General features: G+C 37.6%; 1 protein-coding gene across 13 annotated transcripts in view; it reads left to right on the top strand.

The window, feature by feature from the left end:
- The window catches only part of LOC122806731 (plasma membrane calcium-transporting ATPase 2), a 2851771-nt gene that overhangs the window by 2581219 nt on the left and 245944 nt on the right, over positions 1-24608 (top strand). For all 13 annotated transcript variants that reach the window (XM_044077397.1, XM_044077394.1, XM_044077391.1 and 10 more), the window contains one exon: positions 12824-13003. In XM_044077397.1, the coding sequence (XP_043933332.1) occupies positions 12824-13003 (180 nt within the window). The remainder of the gene's footprint in view (positions 1-12823; positions 13004-24608) is intronic.

The raw sequence follows: 24608 nt of genomic DNA, 5'->3' as shown, positions 1-24608 counted from the left end.
AACAGAAAGCTGGCCTACTCTCTAACAACTGACTATTGCTATGAAGCTGATGAGCTGATTTAATTTCCAGGCCTGGAAAAAACAGGCCAAAGGGCAATCGCCTAGCATGGGGATACCCAGATTTTACTCCAGTGGAACAAATGGCCTGAATGCATGCCAGTAGAGCAGCTATCCATCTTGGTCCTGTATGGAGGATAAACAAAATGTTAGGAGACTCTCCAACATGTGTCCAACAGCAACTCTGTTTCAGATAGGGAAAACAACTAATACTCGAAATTAAACATGGGAGCATGCAAAAATGCACAAGAGTTATCATTTGCATTCCCTATCCCTCTTTTGAAGCAGCAATCAATCAACTATTAATACAATAGTACAATATACATACCAACATAAAAAATTATAATTACAAGAGAATTAAGTACAGACTAGAAAGGAACAAACTAGAGAGGTCAGTACAAGGCCCAGCTTGCCAGGATTCTTTCTTCTAACATCATTAAACAAGTAGTCACAAAAGGCAGAAGCCTAAAATCCACCACTTGGTGCAGCTGCTTATGAAAGGTTGTAATCGCAAACATTCCAGAAAAAAAGCTATAAAACTTGCACATATTAGCCAACTCCATAAGTGATCACAATCCCATCCTGTCCATCTGATCCCTAAAGTGCCCATCTGATTATCATTATCAGGTCTAGCACTTTGTCATTACAAAACCGTTTCTTAGTTGAACCACAGTTTATAAAAAATCCAAATCCCATCAAGCTACGCGCTCGAGAGACTTGAACCTCAGCACTGAAATAAATAGGACATGCTGGAGGGACGGATTCATAACCCAGAGGCTCCCTTCACTCTGGAATAAAATCCCAGTCCAGGTTAGGCAGAGTCCCTCATTGACTCTCTTCAAGAGGAATCTTGATGAGTGGATGGGGGATCATAGGTTTACCCTGGGTATCACTTCTGTGTCACTGTTCGACAGAGGCACAGTATACTAACCTTGAAAAAGGGCATAGCAAAATAAATTTAAAATGGGTGGCAAAAGCCAAACACATTCTGGCTAGGCTTATAAATGCCCTAGGGCAGATAGCCTAGTATGAACCTATGAACCTATGAACCTATGAATTGTTCTAACCCAGATGCACATTGTTCACCTTTTATAATCTGATTTCTCTTCTGCAAAATAGATTATTCTTGTATTCCTGTCTTCAGCATTTATACTGATTTTCCTAATATTAACCTTTCTTAACACCTTCATGGCTACAGCTGTCATCTATTCCATCAATTCACATTTCTTCCATACTTTCTCCTCTTATTCATGTCATCTTTCTCCGGAAACTATATTCTCATTTACTTCACAAACATATACTCAAAAATGTCTGTATGCATAATCTGCCAACAGTGGTATGTGAAGTGTACCTTGGGCCCTTGCTGAATTAGAAATCATGCCACCCCCTCCCCAACACACACACACACACACACACACACACACACACACACACACACACACACACACACACACACACACACACAAACACACACACACACTTCATGCACCTTTTTGGATCACACATAAAATCACATGTTCTTTTGAATTCATGTCTCTAATTAAACCATAAAGACCAGTCATACTGCTGTCACTATAATCCACTAGTGTCCATTTTCAAGAATTATATGCACTTGACTGTTTGCATTTCAAATGTCCATTTGGGGTTTAAAATAATGTCCACAGTAAAGTATTCCTACTCATTTTGCATACATTTATCCATGTCATGCAAAGTCAGACTAACCAATGTTTAGCTTGACCATGATAGTAGAGTCAGCTGTTCTCATCTATGGACACTCCCTATACTTAGCAGTTATAGACCAATTGTTGACTGAGTGTATCTCAAATGTCTGATTGTGGCAAATTAAATAAATATTTATGAGCAAAATGATGCAGTTTACACAAAGCCACAATAGCCACCAGTTTTCCTACTTATTTGGCACAGGCTACTCACTGTTTACATTATTTAGATGTTTTGCAGTTCCTTTGACTCCAAACATTTTCTTCCTTTAGTCTAACTCCTAGGATAGTTTACTGTCTGCTGTTGTTGTTAAGTGCTATCATTATTAATTCTGCATAAAACAGAAAAATCTTAAGACAGAACCAAACTGAGGGGTAAGGATTTCACTAAGCTAGTCTTCAGGCCAGCCATGGACCCCACCAGAGAGTCACCCTCATTATAATCTCCCATGGTCTGCCAGTATGTAGATATCAAAACAAGAACCCCCCAAAACAGGGTAAAAAACAATGAAAATAAAAATACAAACAGCCACTAAGGACGACCACGAGTAGTATGGTGAATCAAACAATTTTGACTTTAATGACAGAAATGACTTAGCGCTTTTACCAGTGCAATGCTGGCGTTTTCAGAGTCATTTTTACACTCACAATTAAAACACATTTATAACAAATACCCCATGACAATAGGCTGACATCACAGATATAACAACCAATGAACATCCCAGTCTAATGTTTAAATAATCCTTGTATTAACCTAAACAATAAAGTTCACAGTGTGTCTAAAATTCTTAAAAAACACACAAAATACTGTAATAAAAAGTGTATATTAACACAATGTTAGTTATTAATAAATCCCTAAATATTGAGGCGTTTATCAATAAAAACATGATTATTAAGCAAAAGAAATTATTTAGAGACACTATTGATTATAAAAACAATTGTGCTTATCCATCTGGATCTAAATCTACAGTTGGTGTTTCGGGGGAAAGACCTAATGACTCTAACTTTACAAATGACTTTGTTGAGCAAAACAATGTTTTTTTAGAGCAGCAGAATTAACCACGGAGGTCAGAGAGGCTTATGAATGGAGGACAAATGGGAAGGAATGCACAGTTTGTGTATCCCCAGGGGGGGAGCGTGAATCGAAGGGGACGATTCTAACCTGTGATGTTACTAATGTAGATAACGTTATAAAAAAATTTAATTGTGTGGGTGAAGATGATGAGCTTATTGACAGATATGCATCACCTGATGTTACTAGTGTTTTTTTTCTTTTGATGTAATGTTAAACAATGAGGTTTCGACTGTACACATCCATGATGATATTGATACAGCTGGGTTGTTTGATGGTCATTCTGTTATGAGGCATGAGATTTTGAAAAAACATGTTTTTTTAATTTACAATTATACTGATATTAAGATTTGTGATGCACATTTTGACTTGTTTAGTAAGGGTATCAATTTTGTACCTAATTTTAGGTTGGATATTGCTCAGGTGCTTGTTAACTTGAAACTTTTCATGAGACAGTTAAATTTACAGATTTTTTTCTCTTCCAACAAACAAAAGGATGGGGTAATTGACACTGAATCTACACAAAATTTGAAAAGAAAGAGTATGTTTATTCCGCCCCCTAATGTTGAGGTCGTTTTACTGGAAAAATTGGTTGAGTGTGATTTTAGAAGGATCTGTTCACAGAAAATTCAGGTAACAGATAACCTTTCAGATAATGAGAGACTCATCTTGAAAAATTTTAGGGCCTCTGACCAATACAGGTGTATGAAACCTGATAAAGGTGGAGGTATGGTAATAATGACTAAAATTGATTATATTTCTAAGATGACTGAAATTTTAAATGATGAGTCTACTTGTGGTCGTCCTCAGTGGCTGTTTGTATTTTTATTTTCAGTATGTAGATATGTTTATATACCCGAGTACAGTTTTTTCTTGTGAAATCTTCTGTAACTTATTACATTATAGTGAATGTCTGAATACCATACTATGTTATTATTATTCTTATTCTTGAAGTATTTCTCCCCAGGATATCAGTGAAGGGGGCTTTAGCCAAACTGATTTGTTTGGTTTAATAAATGGAAATAAAATTCTTTCAGCTTTCCCGGTTAGGGGTCACCACAGTGGATAACGAGTCTGCAGATTGATTGGCAGTGGTGGTTTTACAGTGTCGACTTGCCAGCCCGGCTCCCAACCTTCACAGAAGGCACACACATACACACACGCACCTACCTGCATGTCTTTAAAATGCACTCAGCCACAGGGAAGACATGCAGACTCTGCACAGAAGGTGCTCCAGCCGAAAAATGAACTGGAGAACCTCTTGCTGTGAGGTGACAGTGTTAACTGCTGCACCACTGTGGCCAAAAACAAATGGAAATAAAATAAAAATAAACTAAATTATGCATGCAAGGAATTCAAACACATTGGTTCACCAGTGATCTGAAACAGCAAGCCTCAGTCCAGAAATAAAGCCTGACATGATTGATACTAAGACCCTGCAAGTGTTAGCAAATGTGGGGACTATCATATGCTAAGAAGTAATGTAGAGTGTTGTACCAGCACATGGACAGTATCCAATGAATCTAAAAACCTTACTCTGGCACTGGCTAAAAGTTTTTGGCATGTGATCTGATCAGTTGCCTCAGCAAAACCTTCTCCAAATCTACCATAGCCAAGACTATCAATGATAATATTCCTAAAGACATTAGGGACAATGTGGCTAACACCCCAATATTTCACCAGAAATGCCATTACATACATTTTTTACCTATCCCCTTTTTATTCAGAACAGTTTAACAGTTACAAGTATAGATGCTAGAAGAAATTGATTGTAGCTATAACCCAATCTTCCATACTATCCATGCTAAAATGCTTAAACTGGAAGCCCAGGTGCTCTATAAACCACTTATAGATATATTCAGCCTTCCCTTAATCAGAAAATCTATACTATGCCATACAATTTCAGACATGTCCTAATAATACCATATGTTGATGTTCCCTGTGCAACAAATGCTAATGACTTCTGGTCTATTGCAAACCTGTGCTTCTTGGTCAAAATAGTGAAAAAGTTTGTTCATAATCTGACACTGGAAGGCATGCAAAAATATAACAATCTCACAAATAAAGAACATGGGTTCTGACCTAACTACAATGTCCTTGCTGTCATTTATGCACTGACTAACTAGAGTCGTATTCCTAGATTTAAAAAAAAGTGTTTGAAATAGTAAATTACACAGTACTACTACAGAAATCAGGCAGCTGTTACTTTTCAAATGAAATCATAGAATGGTTCAAAAAATGTCTAACAAACAAAACTTTCATGAAACTAGGATCAAGCAATATACTGGAAACAGGAAGACCATTAGAAGGCATTCCCTATGACTTATTCTCAGATCTGCTACTGTTTTCGTTATTCATTAAAGAGTTGCCATTCGACATTCAACAAACCACCTGCCTGACTTATGCAGATAACACAGTTATTACTAAAGCAGACACAAATATAAAAGCACCTATACACTTGCAAAAATATTTATTAATATCATACAGCTCACTGGCAAAACGTATCCAGTGGCCATTGACAGAACAATAGTTTTACTCCTCCCACTCCATCCAGCTGTAACACATGCAGTAACATACTGTTGCCACTAACTACAGCATAGCTTTTGTGCAGGCTTACTTCTAAAGTAACCATAATCAGAATGCTTCCCTAAAGTGCCATTCATCTGCTTCTTATCCCAGACACATGCCTCCTTCTGCATATCTTCTGCTATATATTCCTCATTAACTCATCACTCACATAACTTAGGTCTATGTTCCAGCCATTGTATGGAACTTCCATCGAATAGCTGAGCATTGAATGCTTTCCAACGAATGTTCCATTCAGCGAATGTTCATTTCATCGACAGAGAAAGTAACTAGCTGTCCACCACTTCCCCATCTACCCTTTTCCCCACTGTAGTGGAGTCTCAGAGTTAGTATATATAGTTAGGGGGGGTGTGGGGAGTGAAGCCCGAGTTTGAAATACTGCGGTGAGGCACACTGGGAAGTGGTGACCAACTAGTTACTTTCCCCATTGATGAAATGAACGTTCACTGAATGAACATTCGATGGATATTGTTTGATGTTCAGTCGTTCGATGGAAGTTCCATTCGATAGCTGAACATAGACCCACATAACTTCATCTCTATCACCTATCGCACCAATCATCTCTCTAGTTCCATCTAAGGCTCTCCTTTCCATTGCACAATGATGTATCTGTCTCTCTCTCTCTCTCTCTGTGTCTCTTCATTCTTTCAAATTTGTTTCAGTCCAGCCTCTACACACAGTAATCATTATCCCCTTACTACCTGAGTGCCTAACTGTCTCCACTATTGTCTCTGTATATTTTCTTTAAAGTAAGTGTTTTGTACAGTACTACCACTAAAAATGTATTTGTATTATTTTTATTTATAAAATATTCACTTTGTTTGTGCACTAGTGTGCTACCTACAAAATTGTCTTTTTATAATGTTTATAAAGCATAAACTTAAATGTATGTGTGCTGCACAGTGCAATTAGTTAATTGTTGAACTTTTGATATGTCTCATCTTAACCTTATGAATGCTTTTTCTTCAAAAGGTGTTTTGTACATTGACATAATGACTTTGTAATTGTAAGCATGGATTTTTTCCCCGGAGCCCCCCCTGAAAAGTGGTTTTAATTCCTGTTGGACTTTCCAAGTAAACAAATGTAAATAAATAAATAAATATGAATTTGGAACAACTAAATGATGCAAACATATATGAAATAATACCAGGGTTGACCTGCAAGGTACCCCCTACCATATACAGTACAGCAACAATTTATTATATTAGATCAGAACTTGACTTGCTCCACTCACATAGAAGTACAAGTTAAAGTATTATTCCAACTCACTGTCTTTCAAAATAGCCAACCTACTCACTGCTGAGGCTAGAAAGGCCATCAAGCTACATGCTGATAGCCTGGCCACAATACAACCTCCATATCATTTCACTGATGTCTCACAAAACCATTTCCTGCATTCAAATAATTAGCTATTATGGGTATCACTTTATTATATACCATGAACTGTTTTCTTGGTTATATCAGTAATGGATAAATTGATCTCTTTGTGCTACATAATACCACAATTTGCCACATCCATTTTGCTTCAACTATATTAACAGCACAGTCAGTTTTCATCAGGAACTCTTCAGTCAGCTGCTCACAAATGAGGTAAGTGAGAGCTGCACTCCACTGGCAGACTGAAATTGTGTTTGCCAAATTCTTTTCAAAAAGTAGTTTAGGAAAAGATATGGAGTATTTTTTTCTCCTTGCATTTCATAGGTTCATAGTTAGGTACTAGGCTATTGGCCCTAGGGCCTATACAAGCCTAGCCAAAAAGGTACCCTGGTTTTCGCCACCCAAGAAAATTATTTTCCTGGCCCCTGTCAAACAGAACCACAGAAGTGATCCCCGGGGTGAATTTCCTATTACCCATCCAATCATCAAGATTTTTCTTGAAGAGTGCTGATGAGGAGCTCTGTTTGGCATAGATAGGTAGTCTGTTCCAGAGTATGGGAAGTCTCTGGGACAGGAGTCTATCCCTTCAGCATGTTCTGTTTATTGTGGTGACAAGGTCTAGGCCCCTAGAGTGTGTAGCTTGGAGGGATTGGGATTTCTTTAAGTGGAGCATGTCCAACAGCTCTGGGTTTGACATAGCTTTGTATGTTAGGCAGAGATTGCCTCTAAGTAGGAGATATGCGACTGAGTAAAGCTGGAGTTTTTTGAATCGGTCTGCATAGGGCATCTGTTTGAGGTCAGTAATCCTCTTTGTGAGGTATTTCTGCAGCCTGAGTGATGAGTAGAGGGGAACAATGACCTATTTTTTTCTGGATGAGAAACCTTTTGTGATGAGGTGTGCCACGTAGAAGGATTTCCTGACCACTGTGGAGATGTGATTATCAAAGGAGAGACTACTGTCCACCTGTGCCCCAAGGTGTCTTATCACACTTTCAGTGTTAAGTAGACTACAGCCTATATAGTAGTTCATGGGTACAGAGTTTTTACCCTAGGGGATGACAATGCACTTTTTGGCATTGAGTTTGAGACCATGGCTTTGACACCAGGCATCTGTCTGAGTGAGGCCCTTTTGTAGGATTTCCACATCGTTAGAAGTTTCGATTATGGCTCCTAGTTTGCAGTCATCTGTGAATTTAGTTAGCCAAAGACCTTCTGTATTAGCCTGTACTTCAGAGAAGTAGATGACCAAACAGGAGAGGACCCAGGACTGAACCTTGTGGTACTCCACTTGTCACTGGTCTGAAGTCTGATTTGGAGTCTGCTACCTTCACAGTGTGGGTTCTGTCAGTAAGCCATTTGGCAACCCATCTTGTGACATATGGTTTTATACCTAGTTTAGTGAGTTTATCTATAATTCTAGAGTGGGGGATGGTGTTGAACGCCTTGGCAAGATCTAGATAGGCTGTGTGAACCACCTTACCCTCATCTATGGCTTCGGTGACTGCTTCAAAGAAGTCTGTCAGGTTTAGGAGACATGATCTGCCTTATACAAACCTGAACTGTGTGGGGTCCAGAGTTTGGAGATCTCCAATGTCTTTATTTATGAGTTCCATGATGATACGTTACAAGGTCTTGCAGACCAGGCTCATCCGGCTAATGGGGTGGTAGTTCCCGGGTTCTGTTGTGTCACCCCATTTGTGGAGTGGGATAACCTTCATGGTGCACCATTCAATGGGCACAAAGCCTGAGGTGAGGCTATGATTGAACATGGTACTTAGGTGGGGTGCCAATTCATTCTGTAGTTTGTGTAGAAGGTAGCCTGGGATGTTGTCAGGTCCCATGGATTCTGTGTTCTTGGCTTTGGGGAGTGAGGTTTTTACCTGTGCAGCCATTATTATGGGAACTTTTCATTCTTCCGGTATAAAGAAGGGCCCTTTAAGGGGTGAGAGGGGGGTAAAGTTAGCACTGAACCTATCTGCCAGGATGTTGGCAATATCAGTTGGTTCTGTATATTTAGTGTCATTGTGCTGTAACTCAGAGCAGATCTGAGTGTAGCCATTGAGATTCTTGACATAGCTATAGAATGCTTTGTGGTTGTCTTTAGAATCAGTGGCAATTTAGTTTTCATAACTAGTTTTGGAAGATTTAATGAGGGATCTCAGCTTCTTACTGAGGCTCACCACAGAGTTCCTCCAATCGTGGGATTTTAGTCTTTTTTGCAACAGTTTCTTTCTTTTGTTGTAGAGTTTGTTTATGGCAGAAGACCACCAGATTGGCTTCCTTTTTTTTTGAGTATAGCATCTTGGTTCTGTTAAGGTTAGCACGATCCATGCACTCGTGTAAGTGCTTATAAAGTGCATTTGTGTAGGATTCAGCAATCGTATCTCTATTGTCCATCTGCATAGGTGTTATGAAGTTTGCCATTTCTGTCTTAAGAAGCATGAAGTTGGCTTTGGAAAAATTTTTACGGTTGCTTTCCTAATGGGGGGTGGGAGCAGGATGTGGATGTCTAAGGTGATTAGCTAGTGGTCAGATCTGACCAAAGAGGATCTGACCCTGGTGTGGAACACCGGTCGCCCATGTTGATGATGACCAGGTCTAGAATATTGCTGCCCCTGGTGGGGGTGTGGATAAGTTGATCAAAGGCGTTGGAATTGATGAATTCCAGAAAACATTGAGCAAAAAAGGTGGTACATGAGTAGTTTTCCCAGTTAATAGTGGGGTAGTTGAAATCATTCATTATTAGGGTGTTAGGTTGTACCTTAATATTTTCCAGTGTATCAAGAAAAGAGGAGTGGGAATTCTGGGGCATGGTGGGGAATATGTAGCAAGCTACAATCTGAATTGCGGTTTTGCTCAGAGGTAGTTGAAATTGGATAATCTCAGACACATTATGCTGAGCAACTAGCTTGGAGGTGTGGATATCCATAATGAATATGGACACACCTCCACCTTTAGTGTTTCAGTCCGGGTTTGGTGGGCGAAAGGTGTAGTATGAATTATAGCCTGGTAATGCAGGGGTGCTCTCTGGAGCTTTGAACTAGGTATCTGTCACTGCACAGATGTCGATGTTCTCCATTTTAAGAAGTGCCTCGAATTAATGCATTTTGAGGTTTAGACTTCTAGCATTGAGTAGCATTACCCTCAGATTTTGCTTGCTTGTACCTGTTACAGTGGTGAATTTGTCATTTGAACCTTGCCTAAAAAAGGCACCATAGGGGAGGCAAGAGCCTTTGCCAGTATCCGGAATCCCAAGGGTGACAGGTGCAGGCCATCTCTGGCAAAGCAGCGTGAACTCTCAATCATGTCATCCCAGACAGACAGATACTGGATTCCCTTAGAATGACACCAGAAGCTTAGCCAATTGTTGAAGTCAATCATTTTGTCCATGTACTGTGGTATCATTCTGGGTGATGGCAGGATGCTACTCAGGGCTAGGGTCACACCTGCCTGGGCTACAAGATCGGAGAGGTCCTCCATGTCTCTTTTCATGTAGTCCAGGGAGGTACATCTCAGGTCATTCACACCAACATGGACAATGACAGAGTCATATTTGTACTTGTTGTGGAGTGACCTGAGTGTGTGCATTATGTGGTGGATCCTGGCACCCGACAGGCAGCTGACAGTAACTTTCTTCTTGTTTAGCCTGGTGAGTGGAACATCAGTGTACCTGACTATAAAGTCACCTATGACTAGAGTGTTGGGTACGTTATGCCTTATGGGCTATAGTTGAGTGGCACACTGAGTATGTGGGCTATGTGTCATTTGGGTTGTGTTGGGGGGTGGTGGTTGCTTGAATTTCTACTTTGGAGGTCTTGGTTGTTTGGGCAGATTTTTACTGAGATCCTTCATGAATGTAGGTGTGTGTTTTGTGCTTCTGTGTGTGTGTTTTGGTGATGTAGGTTTTGAGGGACTATGTGATAAGTGTGGTGCGGTGCAAGTGTTTACCTTCTCCTCTTGACTGTCTAGTCCAGTCTTCGGTGAAGAGAACTTTGCTTCCAGTTTGGCTATATAAGTGCATCTCTCACAGGTCGTAGTATTGGGTGGTAGGAGGAGAGGGTTGTCAGTGTACATGAGGCAATTGCTGCATTGTCCCAAGATGCCCAGATTCATCAGGTAGACAGGAGAAAGCACAGGAAGCTGACCTTTAGACATGCCTGAATAGGTGCTTATTTATTAAGTACTAAAAACTGTTTTCCTCTAGACAAGTGAGGAAAGTTGAGTGCTGTAGTAATTTGCAGCTTATTTAGTGCTTACAGCGAATTCTTGACAAGTGCTGAGCTCAAAGAAACTGATTTGAGTGCTAAAACTAAAAAGCTGTCTAGTTGCAAGGGAAAATTTAAAGAGCAGACTTTATGGCGCCAGGAATAGTTTAACCATAGTTAAGTGGGGGGGGGGGGCTCAGGAGCTTACAAACAGTCCTGGATACAGAAAATCTGTATCTGGACAAGACTTGTTACAGGAAAGGGGGGAAACAAGCTTAGAATTTTTTTTTTCAGTAAATTTTTTTTTTTTCAGTAAAGTGGAAATGGAGAAAGCTGGAACAGAAGTTAATTCAAGGTTAAGAATCTGAGTGGGTTGGCCTTCACAAATGTTCTCTATTAGATGGAATGAACTAATGACACTAGACTGGGAGGAGTGTCACAGATCAAATATACAGTATGGGCGGGTAACTGCAAAGTCACCAAGTATAAGAACACCACAACACTAGGAAGGCTGGTGGGAAAAATTACAGTTCCTAGCTGTAGCCACTAAATGAAAGTTTTAAACAGATCAAGGAGCAAGCAGACTCTAGAGAATGCGTTTAACTGTAAACAGACTAGATTAGAACACAGAAACCTCAAAAAATCAAAAATGCGCAGAAAAGCTCAGATAGAGCACTCACAAACAGAAAATAAAACTCTCAGTATGAAAAAGAAGTTTACAGTTAAGTAATTCAGTAAACATGCAATTAGAGTAATAAAACAGTATCTAGCAATGAAAAATACAGTTAAACAGTATAAAACAGTACATAAATGCAGTGAAACAGTAAAAAAGCTTTATAACAGTGCAAAATGTAGTAGAACAACTGTATAACACAATTGTATAACCTACTAGCTTTACTATGATTCATTGCATCTTGTTTATTTGATATGTGATTGAATGACACACATACATTTAAAGCTATAGATAATCATACTCCTAAGTAGAAACATTTAAAACATCACAAAACAGTGGCATATAGTTGTTTCTGCCGGGGCCAAGTTCACCTGTAAACATTAAAGTGGGACCTGTGCCCCCTCAGCCTTAATCACTATATATATATATATATATATATATATATATATATATATATATATATATATATATATATATATATATATAAAACAGAAATAAAAGTTAACATTTTCACGTTTCCAATTCTGAAAAAAAAAAAAAAAAACAACATCAAAATACATTTGTTACATAGCCATTTCTATCTTAATGAAATGACACAACAAAAACAGTTTGTCTTTTTTCTGCAATATTTTATAATATGATGAAAGGCTGCATGATTGCCTGCAGTGTTCCTAATGTACTCTTAGGTGTTATGACTTCAGAACTATATCTATCTATACATATCTATATATATATATATATATATGTACATATATATATATATATATATATATATATATATATATATATATATATATATATAAATTATATATGTTTACTGGGGTAGTATATTGATCTCAGTGGGCCATTTGCAAGCACAACCCAAGTGAAAAAATATATAAAGTCAGTTAGGGAAGCCATAATGGTAAGGGGTTGTCCACACTTCTTTCAGCAATTTTGGTTTGTGAATTTTCATTCAGGTATGCAGAAAATCAGACTTAAACTAGATGGGCTTCAGTACTGTGATATAAAACTGTTTTCTTATTCCTAGAGTTCATGTCTTTTTCAGGCTTGCATTTATGAGACAGGAAGGAAGTGTTTATTCACTCCATATTGCATATAGATTTAGCACTCATGTATTTGTTTTCTCTTACAGGTACCCGAAGCCATTAGAAAGTGCCAGCGAGCTGGTATCACTGTCCGCATGGTCACTGGGGATAACATTAACACCGCTCGTGCCATTGCCATCAAATGTGGAATCATTCATCCAGGAGAGGACTTCCTCTGCTTGGAGGGCAAAGATTTCAATAGAAGAATTCGAAATGAGAAAGGAGAAGTAAGATAAATTGCATGGATCAAAACTAAATTGTCATTAAACTATTTATCATAAACTTTGAAAAAAGAATGGGTATTGTCTAGAATAGAATGTGAAAGAGGTACAAATGTTGATGAATGCTTCAGTCTTTACTGACTGATGATAAAAAAAGGATGGAGAGCTGTGTGAAATGTACCAGGAACATTTCATGGTAATTAAGAGGAGAATATAATCACATTGGTATGGCAGACAGCAGCCATTTCTGTGGTTTGATTCTCAGATGGATGTATTCTTTTCATTGTTTATATAGAAAGCTTATGTTTACATTGGACCATAGGATTATAGGAGGTTACTAGGATAATGGCCCTGGGCCCTTACAAGCCTAGCCAAGAGTTTATCCCCAAAAAGAAATCTGAGTCAGCACCTGTCGCCCCTGACAATGAAGGTCACAGATGGAACCCCTTGGGCAAATTTGTGTTTTCCCATCCACTCATCAAGGTTGCACTTGAAGAGGGTCAGCGAGGTACTCTGTTTGACGTGTATGGGAAGTCTATTGCAGAGATGGGGCAGCCTCTGTGAGACAAACCTGTCTCTCCAGCAGGTTTTGTTGATGTTGCATATTAGATTCAGGCCTTTCAAGCAGGTAATGCATGAGGATTTAGACTTCCGGATATGGAGCATCTCTAGTAGGGCAGGATCTGAGATGCCCTGTAGGTGAGACGCAGATCACCTCTGAGCAATCTGTATGATACCAAATAGAGTGACAGTAATTTGAGCCTGTCCACAAAGGACAGGTTTTTTGAGGCCATGAATTCTCTTTGTGAGGTATTTCTGTGGCCTTTCCAGTTGGTGCAGATATTTGGAGAGGGACAGATCAAACAGTATTTTTGGGGGGGTGCTCTGCTTTAAACCCACACCCCAGAAATATATAACCTAATGATTCACTTAATTTGTGTATGTGTGTGTGTGTCTGTGTGTCTGTGTGTGTGTATATGTGTGTGTATCCTGCAGTGGACTTGCAAAGTGACCATGTTGTCCAAGATCAATTCTTTACGGTATGTCTATTTTTTACTGGATATGATGATTCTGTTATGTGACCCTGAAGAATATCAGAAAATTAATGACTGAATTATTTAATAAAATATAGGATCATCTGGACTGGACAGACTAATCTGAAAATGAATGGCTCCCAACTGTAGTTCCGAGACCAGTAAACTCTGGAATTACAAAAAAAAAAAAAAAAAAATGAATAAATAAATAAATGAGAACAGCAAATGTCTACATGGGTATAGTTGTAGATCAGAGTGTGTATGCTCCTTTAAGAGCTATTACAGTTAGTGAGCACATGCATATTAGTATGAGCATGTGCAAGCAAGAGTGCCAGTTTATAGTGACCAACCGAGGTGTAAGCATGCATGTGTGTACAAGTAAGTCAGTTTATTTGTTTAAGTTTAATGTTACCATTCTCCATCATGATGTGTTTGTGTATAATAAACTACTTAAACAAACACCCAGGCACATCCACTTATTGAATATATACAAGACGAGCGACATGTTGTCAGAATGGGATCCAGAATAAATCTACTTCTTCAAGACCATGAGGTAGGCAGTGGATCATCCCTGCTCAAATGACTCACAAACAGGTCAGAAAGACAAATCCAGGTACTAAAACTCACTTAAATGATTTTTTACTTAACAAATATAAAACGAAGCATTAAAAACGTTAAAAATGACTCTCTAATTAAACAAAATGTTTGAAATTATGATATATTAATAAAAATACTTGAAATTCTTACAAACGTGCTTGAAATAAATTCCAAATCACATAAAATGTACAAAAAAGGGAAAAGGACTGTATTTTTTTGTCGCTGTGTGCTTCTTTTTCATATTAACTAAAGCTATCTGAGATATCTGAATAATATTAATAATATTAAGTGTGCAAAATATTCGCAAGTGTGTGCAGTATTACAGTACAGTTATTTCATAGAAAATGGTCATTTCAAACAGTTTATTGTACAGATGAATATTATTCAAGCACCTGGTATATTTAGGTGTGTGTTTCTACAAAATTACAAAAGCATTTTTTTGGCATGGCAGAAGGATTTCACAGATGTTGTCCACTTGTTTTTGATAATAATGTTGCTGAAAACTGGAGAGTGTTTCAGCAAGAGTATGACATTTTCATTCAGGCTGCTTTTTCCAACAAAAGACATGCAAAGGCATTTATTCTGCTTAATTTAGCTGGTTCAGAAGCCATTAAAAGGGAGCTTTCATTTATGTATGCCTCAGCTGTGTATGCAGGGGAGGGAGAAGACAGCGATATAGTGGTACCGGCTGAAACCTGGGAAGACCCTGAGTGGTAGCTCATAAGAAAAGCTCAGATGATATTAGAATATGTATTGATCCAAGAGACTTGAACAAAGTACTAAAACAACCTCATCATCCAATGCGTATGGTCGAAGACGTTGCTGCTCTTATGCCAAATGTTACTGCTTTTTCTATCTTCGATGCAAAAAGTTCATTTTGGCAAATTTTGCTTGATCAAAACTCTTCATTGCTTACTACTTTCAGTACACCATTTGAAAGGTACAGATTTTTGAAAATGCCATTTGAGATAAATTCTGCCAGTCTAGTCTTTCAATGTGTGATGGAGCAAACTTTTCAAGCTATTCATGTGCTGTTATAGTAGATGATATTCTTGTAGGAGGCAATGGTGAAGATGAACATGATAGAAACCTCACGAAAGTTCTGGAACATGCTTGTGAGGTGAATCTTAAGCTAAATCCTCAGAAATGCAAATTCAGGCTACAAGAAGTTGCTTATGTGGGTCATTTGTTTACCAGTGCAGGCTTACAACCAGATCCTTCCAGGCAATCTGCTATTCTTGAGATGCCAGCTCCAGACAATGTCACCTCCTTACAACGTTTTCTTGGCATGGTCAACTATTTAGGCAAATTCATTCAAGATTTGAGTGAGCTTTCAGCACTGCTAAGAGAACTAACATGCAAAGATATAACTTGATCCTGGTCAGAAGAACACCAAAGAGCATTTGATGTCTGAAACAGAGAATCGCCAGTCCACCCACTTTAAGTTGCTAAGAAGTTCACAAACCTGTAACTCTTTCTTGTGATGCTTCAAAGTTTGGTCTTGGTGCAGTCATTCTTCAAGAGGGTAGACCAGTAGACTATGCATCCAGAACCCTAACCAAAACCGAAATGCAGTATGCTCAGATAGAGAAGAGCTCTTGGCAATTGTGTTTCCGTGTTCGAAGTAATATGATTATTGTCAGCACATGCAAGCAAGAGAGCCATTTTGTAGAGAGCTGCTAAGGTGGAAGCATGCATTTGTGTACTAGTCAGTCAGTTAGTTCTTTTGTTTAAGGTTAATGTTACCATTCTCCATCCTGATATGTCTGTGTGTAATAAACTACTTAGACGAACACCCAGCCTAATCGTCTTATTGAATATACACAAGACGAGTAACACATTGAGTGAAGCTCACTTATAAAAATGTTTGAGAGGTATAGCATTAAGATTTTATGTTTATCTCTTAATCAAAGAGAAGGGACTCATAAAGTCTAGCATTTTTGTTTTAGCACACATATTGGTAAACTTAAATACAGCACTAGTATTCTTTGATTGTGCTTGTTTCTATCTAGGTAGAGTTCTATACAAATGATTATATACTCATACGATAAAGCAAGTGCTCATAAGTGTGAACAAAAATTGATCTTTTTAGATCAAATCACAAAAGTACAAAAAAACCCACACCTCCTACTAATTATATATGCACCAACTCCAAGATCGCACAACAGCAGAGAAAAGGCTAATTCCCACTCTCCACTATACCATGAACTCCTCCTGTACATAACAGCCATCAGCAGACAATGCATGCTCTTTCAAGCATTCAGTCTTATAAACTTCAGCTATATGTGTGTGTGTGTGTGTGTGTGTGTGTGTGTGTGTGTGTGTGTGTGTGTGTGTGTGTGTGTGTGTGTGTGTGTGTGTGTGTGTGTGTGTGAAAATATATATATATACATATATATATATATATATATATATATATATATATATATATATATATATATATATATGTGTGTGTGTGTGTGTGTGTGTGTGTGTGTGTTTGTGTGTGTGTGTGTGTGTGTGTGTGTGTGTGTGTGCACATAATGGAACATAAATAAAGACATAGGGGAACTTGCAGACTTTGGATCCAACCCAGTTTGAACTTGGTTGACTTTTTCAGACAGTCACCAGGAGGAGGCCATTGATGAGGAGGTCCATACAGCAGCCCTCGACCTGGCCTGGCAAAGCAAACAACATACCCCCACTCATCAGGTATCAAAAACTCATCAAGCTGAAATAAAACCCCACACATCTAGATGGGTTGCAAACTAGCTAGTGACCAGAACCCACAGGGTCAGAGTTGCTGGAGCCATGTCAGACTCAAAATATCCACCACTCCAAGAAACCCACCAGCAAGTTGGCAACGGATAACTGAGGCCTGGCCTTAATGAAAAAAAAAAAAAAAAAAAAAAATGCAAAAGAAAAAAAGGTTACCCTAGCTACTATATCCTGTGAGCACAGAAAAGTCACAGAAAATCTCAGGACCCAGATCAGGAGTAGCACCTAGGTTGAGCTTTAGTTTGACACTCATGTTGCTAAGCTAAAGTAGTTAGAACCTGATCATATCATGACACCGATCATCATCATCAAGGAGGTCATCGTCCCCCCTCTACATCTCTCATATTCATCACCATGAGTACAAATGATGCCAGTTCGGAATGTATCAGACCATGACTGCTGCTGTGCCTGCTGCCCCCAAAAAAAGTCAAAAAAAAAAAGAAAAAAGAAAAAAAAAAAAAATATTATGCTGCCGCTGAAAGAACTCCAGCTCTCCAGCTCTTCAGTCTCAGCTAAACTCAGAGGTGACCTGTGCCTGACATATAAGGCCGCGTCAAACCCAGATTTGATGAATATGCTTCACCTCAAAAATCTAGATCCTCAGAACCACAAGGGCAGGAGACTTAAACACCTCTCTGGCCTTGTTCAAGAGGAATCTTGACCAATGGATGGGAGATTGCAGATATACCCAGGGGCAGATAGCCTAGTATGAACCTATGAACCTATATATGGGTCTACTTCAAAACATTGAAATTTCATAATGTTGAAATTCAAAACATTAAGACCAAAACATCGAAATCCCAAAACAATGAAAACCTAAAACAATATAAACTCAGAACATTGAAAGTGTGCTTCATAACATTGAAAACTACAATGCACATGTAAATAACATTTCCTTCACCTATAAAACACCTAACTAACAAACACACGTTCTACTATCTTACTGCAGTGGGCAAGCCCCCCTGCACCCCCCACCCCTGCAAATTAAATATACTAACTCCAAGATTGGTCTACAGTGGAAAAAACGTAATTACCTAACCTCACTCTATCACAATCACCATACACAGAGGTTAAGAATTTAACTTTTTTCCACTATAGTGCAATCTTGGAGTTGATATATTTAATTTACGAGGATGGAGGGTGCAGTGGGGCTTGCCCCACCCCCCGGCAAAAACGTAGTAGAAAGTGTGTTTGTTAGTTAGATGTTGTTATAGGTGGAGGAGATCTTATTTACATGTGCGATGTAGTTTTCAATGTTATGAAGCTAAGTTTCAATGTTCTGAAGTTTCATTGTTTTGGGTTTTCAGTGTTTTGAATATTCAATGTTATGTTCTCAGTGTTATGAATTTCAATGTTATAAGATTTCAATGTTTTGAAGTAGACCTATATATATATATATATATATATATATATATATATATATATATAAATAGCTAGATATAGATACTTAAAATAATCTAGCGACCCAAAAGTCTATCTTCCTAATGATGAACACAAAAAATCGTTAATGCAAACATCGACAGATGTGATATATAAATGGCTGTACACCTGCATCAGCCCTGGTTGAACTGGTACTCATATAGCAATATGGATTTGTACCTTAACTTGTGCACAAGACGTAATGTACTCCTAGCACAGCTATACCCTCCTCTTTTATCTTATCTCCTCTATCTTCCTTGTGCCTCATCCATTCCTTCCTTTCTTTGGGTTTCTTTAACCTTTTATCTTACTATAGCCTAGATTTTGAAAAGTTTTTGTAGTAACAAATCTATGCATACTGATGGTATTGCACTGCATATCCCCTGTATTAAAATATATATATATATATATATATATATATATATATATATATATATATATGTGTGTGTGTGTGTGTATATATATATATATATATATATATATATATATATATATATATATATATATATATATGTATATACACATATGCAACTCGTGTAACTGTTTTTAAGGAAAACTGTTTGCAAATGATGTAATTGATATCAAGGATGTCTGAATAATGGGACTGCTACTCATGAATTAAACTGAGTGTAAATGATGAAACAATGCAAAGGATGTCCATGATGTCTGTATAAATGAACTTTTCCCCCTGGACCTCTACTGAAAAAGGGCAGTGCTCTGGCAAACTTTCCTGGTAAACTAATGCCAATAAATTAAGTAAATAAATAAATTGTAGCACATAAGCACTGAGCATTAATCTTGGCAGGTACAAAATTAAAATACAAAAAAAAGTAGCTAACTGCACCTTCCACATCCCCTGGCTAATTATAATTATACTAGCTCTGACATCACTCAATGTCATGGAAAAGACATATTCCCTAACCAAGAGAATTGTGCAGTCTTGCACAACTATTGATCATCTGCTTAGTTCACCAAATTGTGTCGACTAATCAGATAGCAACTAAAAGTGTATTTCATGAACTTTAATGCCATATATATACCTATATCATACATACACACACACACACACACACACATATATATATATATATATATATATATATATATATATATATATATATATATATATACTCAAAAATCTTCGCCAAACAAACTAATAAAAATATTTGAACTGCAGGAAAATAAAATCCGAGAGCCAATATTTAGCGCTTTTAGCCAGTTTATTTATGCTGGACTTCATCAGAAACATAAGAGAATGCTTTCAAAATGTCAGTATATAAGGATAAACATAATGAGTTAGTAACATCAGAATATAGTGTCCAATTATACGTAATGTTTACAGAAACAAGAGCTGTATAAACTTACAATAAGTCATGAATATGTAAGTACTATATCATGAATATATAAAATAATATATACAGTAAATCCTACTGTACAAAGAAGCAAGCATTACTAGGCAATAATTATAGGTGCCATTTCAAGGCACATCTAATGTTTAGACTTTCATTGATATTCATAAGCCTGGAGGAGCCTCTGCATTCAACAAGAGTTGTCAGCGTAATTCTTTAACTTCTAATAATGTATTTTTATCCCCAAAAAATAAAGGAACATAATCTAACACAAAAAACTTAAAATCTGTGAATGTAGGGCATGAACTGCTGTGTTTAGCTAATGCATTACTCAGATCCCTATTTCTTATGGCAGCAAGATGCTCCTTAATTCTACATATAGTTTTGCCTATATAAAATGAGAAACATGTGGTACAAAACGCAGTATATACAACAAAAATAGAATTACAATCAAAATGATAATTGAAATTAATAGTGATATTATTATGTTTAAAAGTGTAACAACTTCGTATAAAAATCCATTTACATACAATGCACTTGCCACAAGTGAACATACCATTAGACTGTTGTACATACTGTGGAGACAAAAGAAAGATGTGGTCTCTGTTTTCTAACAACAATTGTAGTGTTTTAATTTTCTTGTGTGTGAAAACATGAACAGAACCTAATTTCAAATTAACTTCCTGACTAGTGGTCAATATGTCCCAATTATTGTAAAAAACATCCTTAATGGCATAGGATTCTCTACAAATGGGAATGGGGAAGGAAGAATATCTATCAGTAATAATACTAGAGGGTTCTATGGAACTGTGTGGAAGAAATATACTAGTAGTAAGGTTAGGTGTAGAACTGTCCTGTATGTTGCTGCCATCTTGTATGTTGCTGCCTAGTACATGTAAGCGATTATTTTTTGGTGTAAAGCCTTTAAAATAATGGGTGGGAACTTAGTGTGTCTCAAAGAATAAACATCAGTGACGATAGTCTGTAATATGTCACTAGGGTATCCTCTGTCTAGTAAAAAAAATCCGTGAAAATATGGCATTCTTTTAAAAAAATGGAATCATCAGAAATGATTAGAAAGTCTAATATATTGTCCTTTAGCCATATTATGTTTGATGAACTTCGGGTGCATACTAGTATAGTGTAAATAATTATTTCTGAAAGTACTCTTTCTATAAATAGAAGATGTCCAGGATAAAGTATTAGTATTAAAAGAGACCAGTACATCCAAAAAGTTCACATGTTTACCAATGGCTGAAATTTTAAAGTTTAGAAAAGGAATACTGTCTGATAGTTGAGTAATAAAAGTATGTAGATCACTTTCACAACCCTTCCATATAAAAAACAGGTCATCTATGTATCTTCTATAGAGAAATACTTGACTAAAACTAGGTAAGGACACTAAGGAATTAATTTCCCACCAAGCTAGAACTAAATTAGCAAAGGCTGGTGCTAATTTTGCCCCCATAGCTACCCCTTTGGTTTGATGAAAAATCTTATCAGTGAAATAAAAGTAGTTATTAGTGAGAACTAAAGATGTTAAAGTGCATATGGTGTCTATTTTGTGTTGAGGCAAGTTAGTACGTGCCTTTAGATAGTTGTGCAAGTAGGAGATACCTGTATCATGAGGAATATTAGTATATAAAGATTCTATATCTAAGGTAACTAGAATAATGTCAGAACAAGGGGGAGGGTTCAAGTGTAAGAGGTTTTGAAAGTCCCAAGAATCCCTCAGGAAAAAAGGTGAATTTTGTACTATAGGATTTAATAATATGTCTATGTATTCTGCAATACCCTCAATTTTAGTTTTTTTGTTGGACACTATATGTCTAAATGGAGGGTCAATTAGGTCCTTATGGATTTTAGGGATCCCAAAGAATTTTCCTAAGTGAGGATTAACTACACTTAAAAAAAGTAAAATCAATGTCAGAAATTAGATTCTTTTTATGTAATTCTGAAATAGTTCTGTCAATTAATTTAAAGGCTTTTTTGACTTCAGACATAGTGGATGGATAATAAAATTCACTGTTAGTAAGATCCTTTAACAAGGTTTGTATATACCTATTTTGTTCTATTAATATAATACCCGAGCCTTTGTCAGCCCTCATTATCCTTATAGATTTGTCAGCAATAAGAGTTTTTAAGGTAGACAGCTGTGCCTGGGAAGGGTTAAACCATTTAAATGTATTATTAGAAGTAATTAACCTGCGTAGATCCTTCTCACAAAGTCTCAAGAAAATTTGTAAGGTATTACATAAGGGAGGGTTATATAGGATTCTTTTAATAGGTAGTATCTGTTGTTTTTCTATAATATCATTAGATAAGCTGTCATCATTACCATCATCATCATCATCATCATCATCATCGTCATCAGCGTCCACAGTATTTTTACAATGTAATAGTTTTAAATTGAGTTTCCTAAAATACAGTCTAAGGTCCAGTAACAGAGATGCATTATTAGCATGGTATGCAGGGATAAAGGAAAATCCCAGCTTCAGAAGGCTTACACAACTATCAGACAGCACTCTGTCAGACAGATTAAACACCTCTGAGTGAGAATAACAGTTTGAGTCTGAACTGTTATTAGTATTCACATTCTGTAGAGAATTGTTTAACTTAGTCAATGAGTCTGATATCTTCTTGGTCTCCCTCTGGGGAAGCCTCTTCCCATCTGAGACCTTGATCTTAGAGAGTGACTTCAAGTGGAATATGGAAGAATCGAGTCCTGGTAAATCAGAGCTTCTCCCTGTTCCATTATATGATTTGTGCCCCTGCCTTTGTATTGAATCAACTTCCCTCTCCTCCTGGTGATGATCGGTGAAGGGGATAAAAAATCAGAACTGCTGTTATTAATGGGGTTATTAGAATGATGGGAGAAACAGTTGTGTCACTGATAATGGACTGAGAATCAGATGAGTGTAGTAGCTGTATTAAATTATTAGATGTTGTAGGTAATGGAGGATTATTGACTAATCGGGTAGAAACTAGGAGATTAGTATTAGAAACAACAGGTGCTGTAGGTGTAGCAGTAGAGACGGGCGTCATGACCGATGCAGATGCAGAATGGTCATTTATAGCCTGTTTAGAGGGGATATTTATAGCCTGTATATTAAAATTAAGATCAGTCAAGCCAAAGGAATGTGAGTTAACAAAGCTAGATACTGCAGGCACCTGTTCCCTTGGAGTATTTATTTGCAAAGCCTCTGATGAAAACAAAGAATTTGAGCGGGAAAAATCCTGTGGGGCTGGAAAGGAATGGTTATGAGAGTCAAAAATCCTGTTCATATGAACACCTGGGACCCGTCGAGAAGGCGAGTAAAAGTTCTCATTATTAAATCCATCAATGGAGTTCCTATTGTAGAAACCTCTGTAGCTGAATCTAAATTTCCCCTCTGACCTTAATGGGTATGCTTTATTTTGTCCGTACTGTAGTAAATCTCTGTGTAGTTTGTATTTTTTCCTGTGTATTATGGTAGCAACGTGCCTTGTGACCCTTGGATGTATTCCATTGAAGATATGTAACAGTACATGCAACTCTGGGTGCTTTGCAATCTCTGCATGCAGAGCCCTGATCTCAGCGCTGATATCAGCAAGCTTTAACTTGTTGTGTTCGATCAACGATCGCAGGAAAATCAACCCTGTAGTGTTGTAGATGGCCACCAATTCTTGGTACAGCAGAGAGTCCCTAGATAGATTGTTGGGGAACTTAGTTATACGAAGCCCTAATGGGACTATTTCCTTGTTAACACAACAAGTCAAATAGAGATTGTCATACTGTAGGTTTTTAAATGTAATGAAGAGTCTTTCTAGTCTGAAGATGTTCCATTTTAAGGTAGTAATAGAGGTAGGAGTAAATTGCCTGTTAGGATAGGAATCCGTGGAATTAGTAGTATCAGTAATATCTGAGAATTGTTTATTTGCAATGTCCATGTGAATAAAAGAACACAGGTCTTCAGTAGCATAAGCAGAAGCCTGCTGTTGAGTTGTATAAGCCATATGGTTAATAGGGTGCACCTGTTCTGTGATCAGAGTTTGTGCCTGTGACTGATGCAACAGTTGTGCTTGTGCCTGATGCAACAGTTGGGAGGGCGGTCTCAGCTGTGGAATACAAAGCAACCTCCCTTTGCCGCCTGAAACAGCGGATCCACCAACAAGACCTCCCGGTGTGTCAGAACCACCGATCCGAGGCAGAATTACTTCTGCATTGTCCCTGTTGTAAGGAGTCACTCCATTTTTATTAGAGACTGTAGAGCTGGTATACGTTATTAGTGTAGCAGGGACCGTTGTAATAGATGGAGCTGCTGAAACACTCGTGTTAGAAGATGTTGCCGAAACAGTCTTAGTATGTGGTGTTGTAACTGATACTGCTGAAACAGTCTTAGTAGTTGTTGAAGTAATGTGGGTAGTAGAGACTGTTGAAGCATTACTAGTAGTAGGAAGAACTGTAATATTATT

This window comes from Protopterus annectens, chromosome 7.part0 (assembly GCF_019279795.1).
Source record: "Protopterus annectens isolate FY-2018-M chromosome 7.part0, PAN1.0, whole genome shotgun sequence".
NCBI classification, from domain to species: Eukaryota; Metazoa; Chordata; order Ceratodontiformes; family Protopteridae; genus Protopterus; species Protopterus annectens.
Note: the sequence above shows the minus strand (reverse complement) of the source record. Positions and strands in the feature narration are given on the sequence as shown.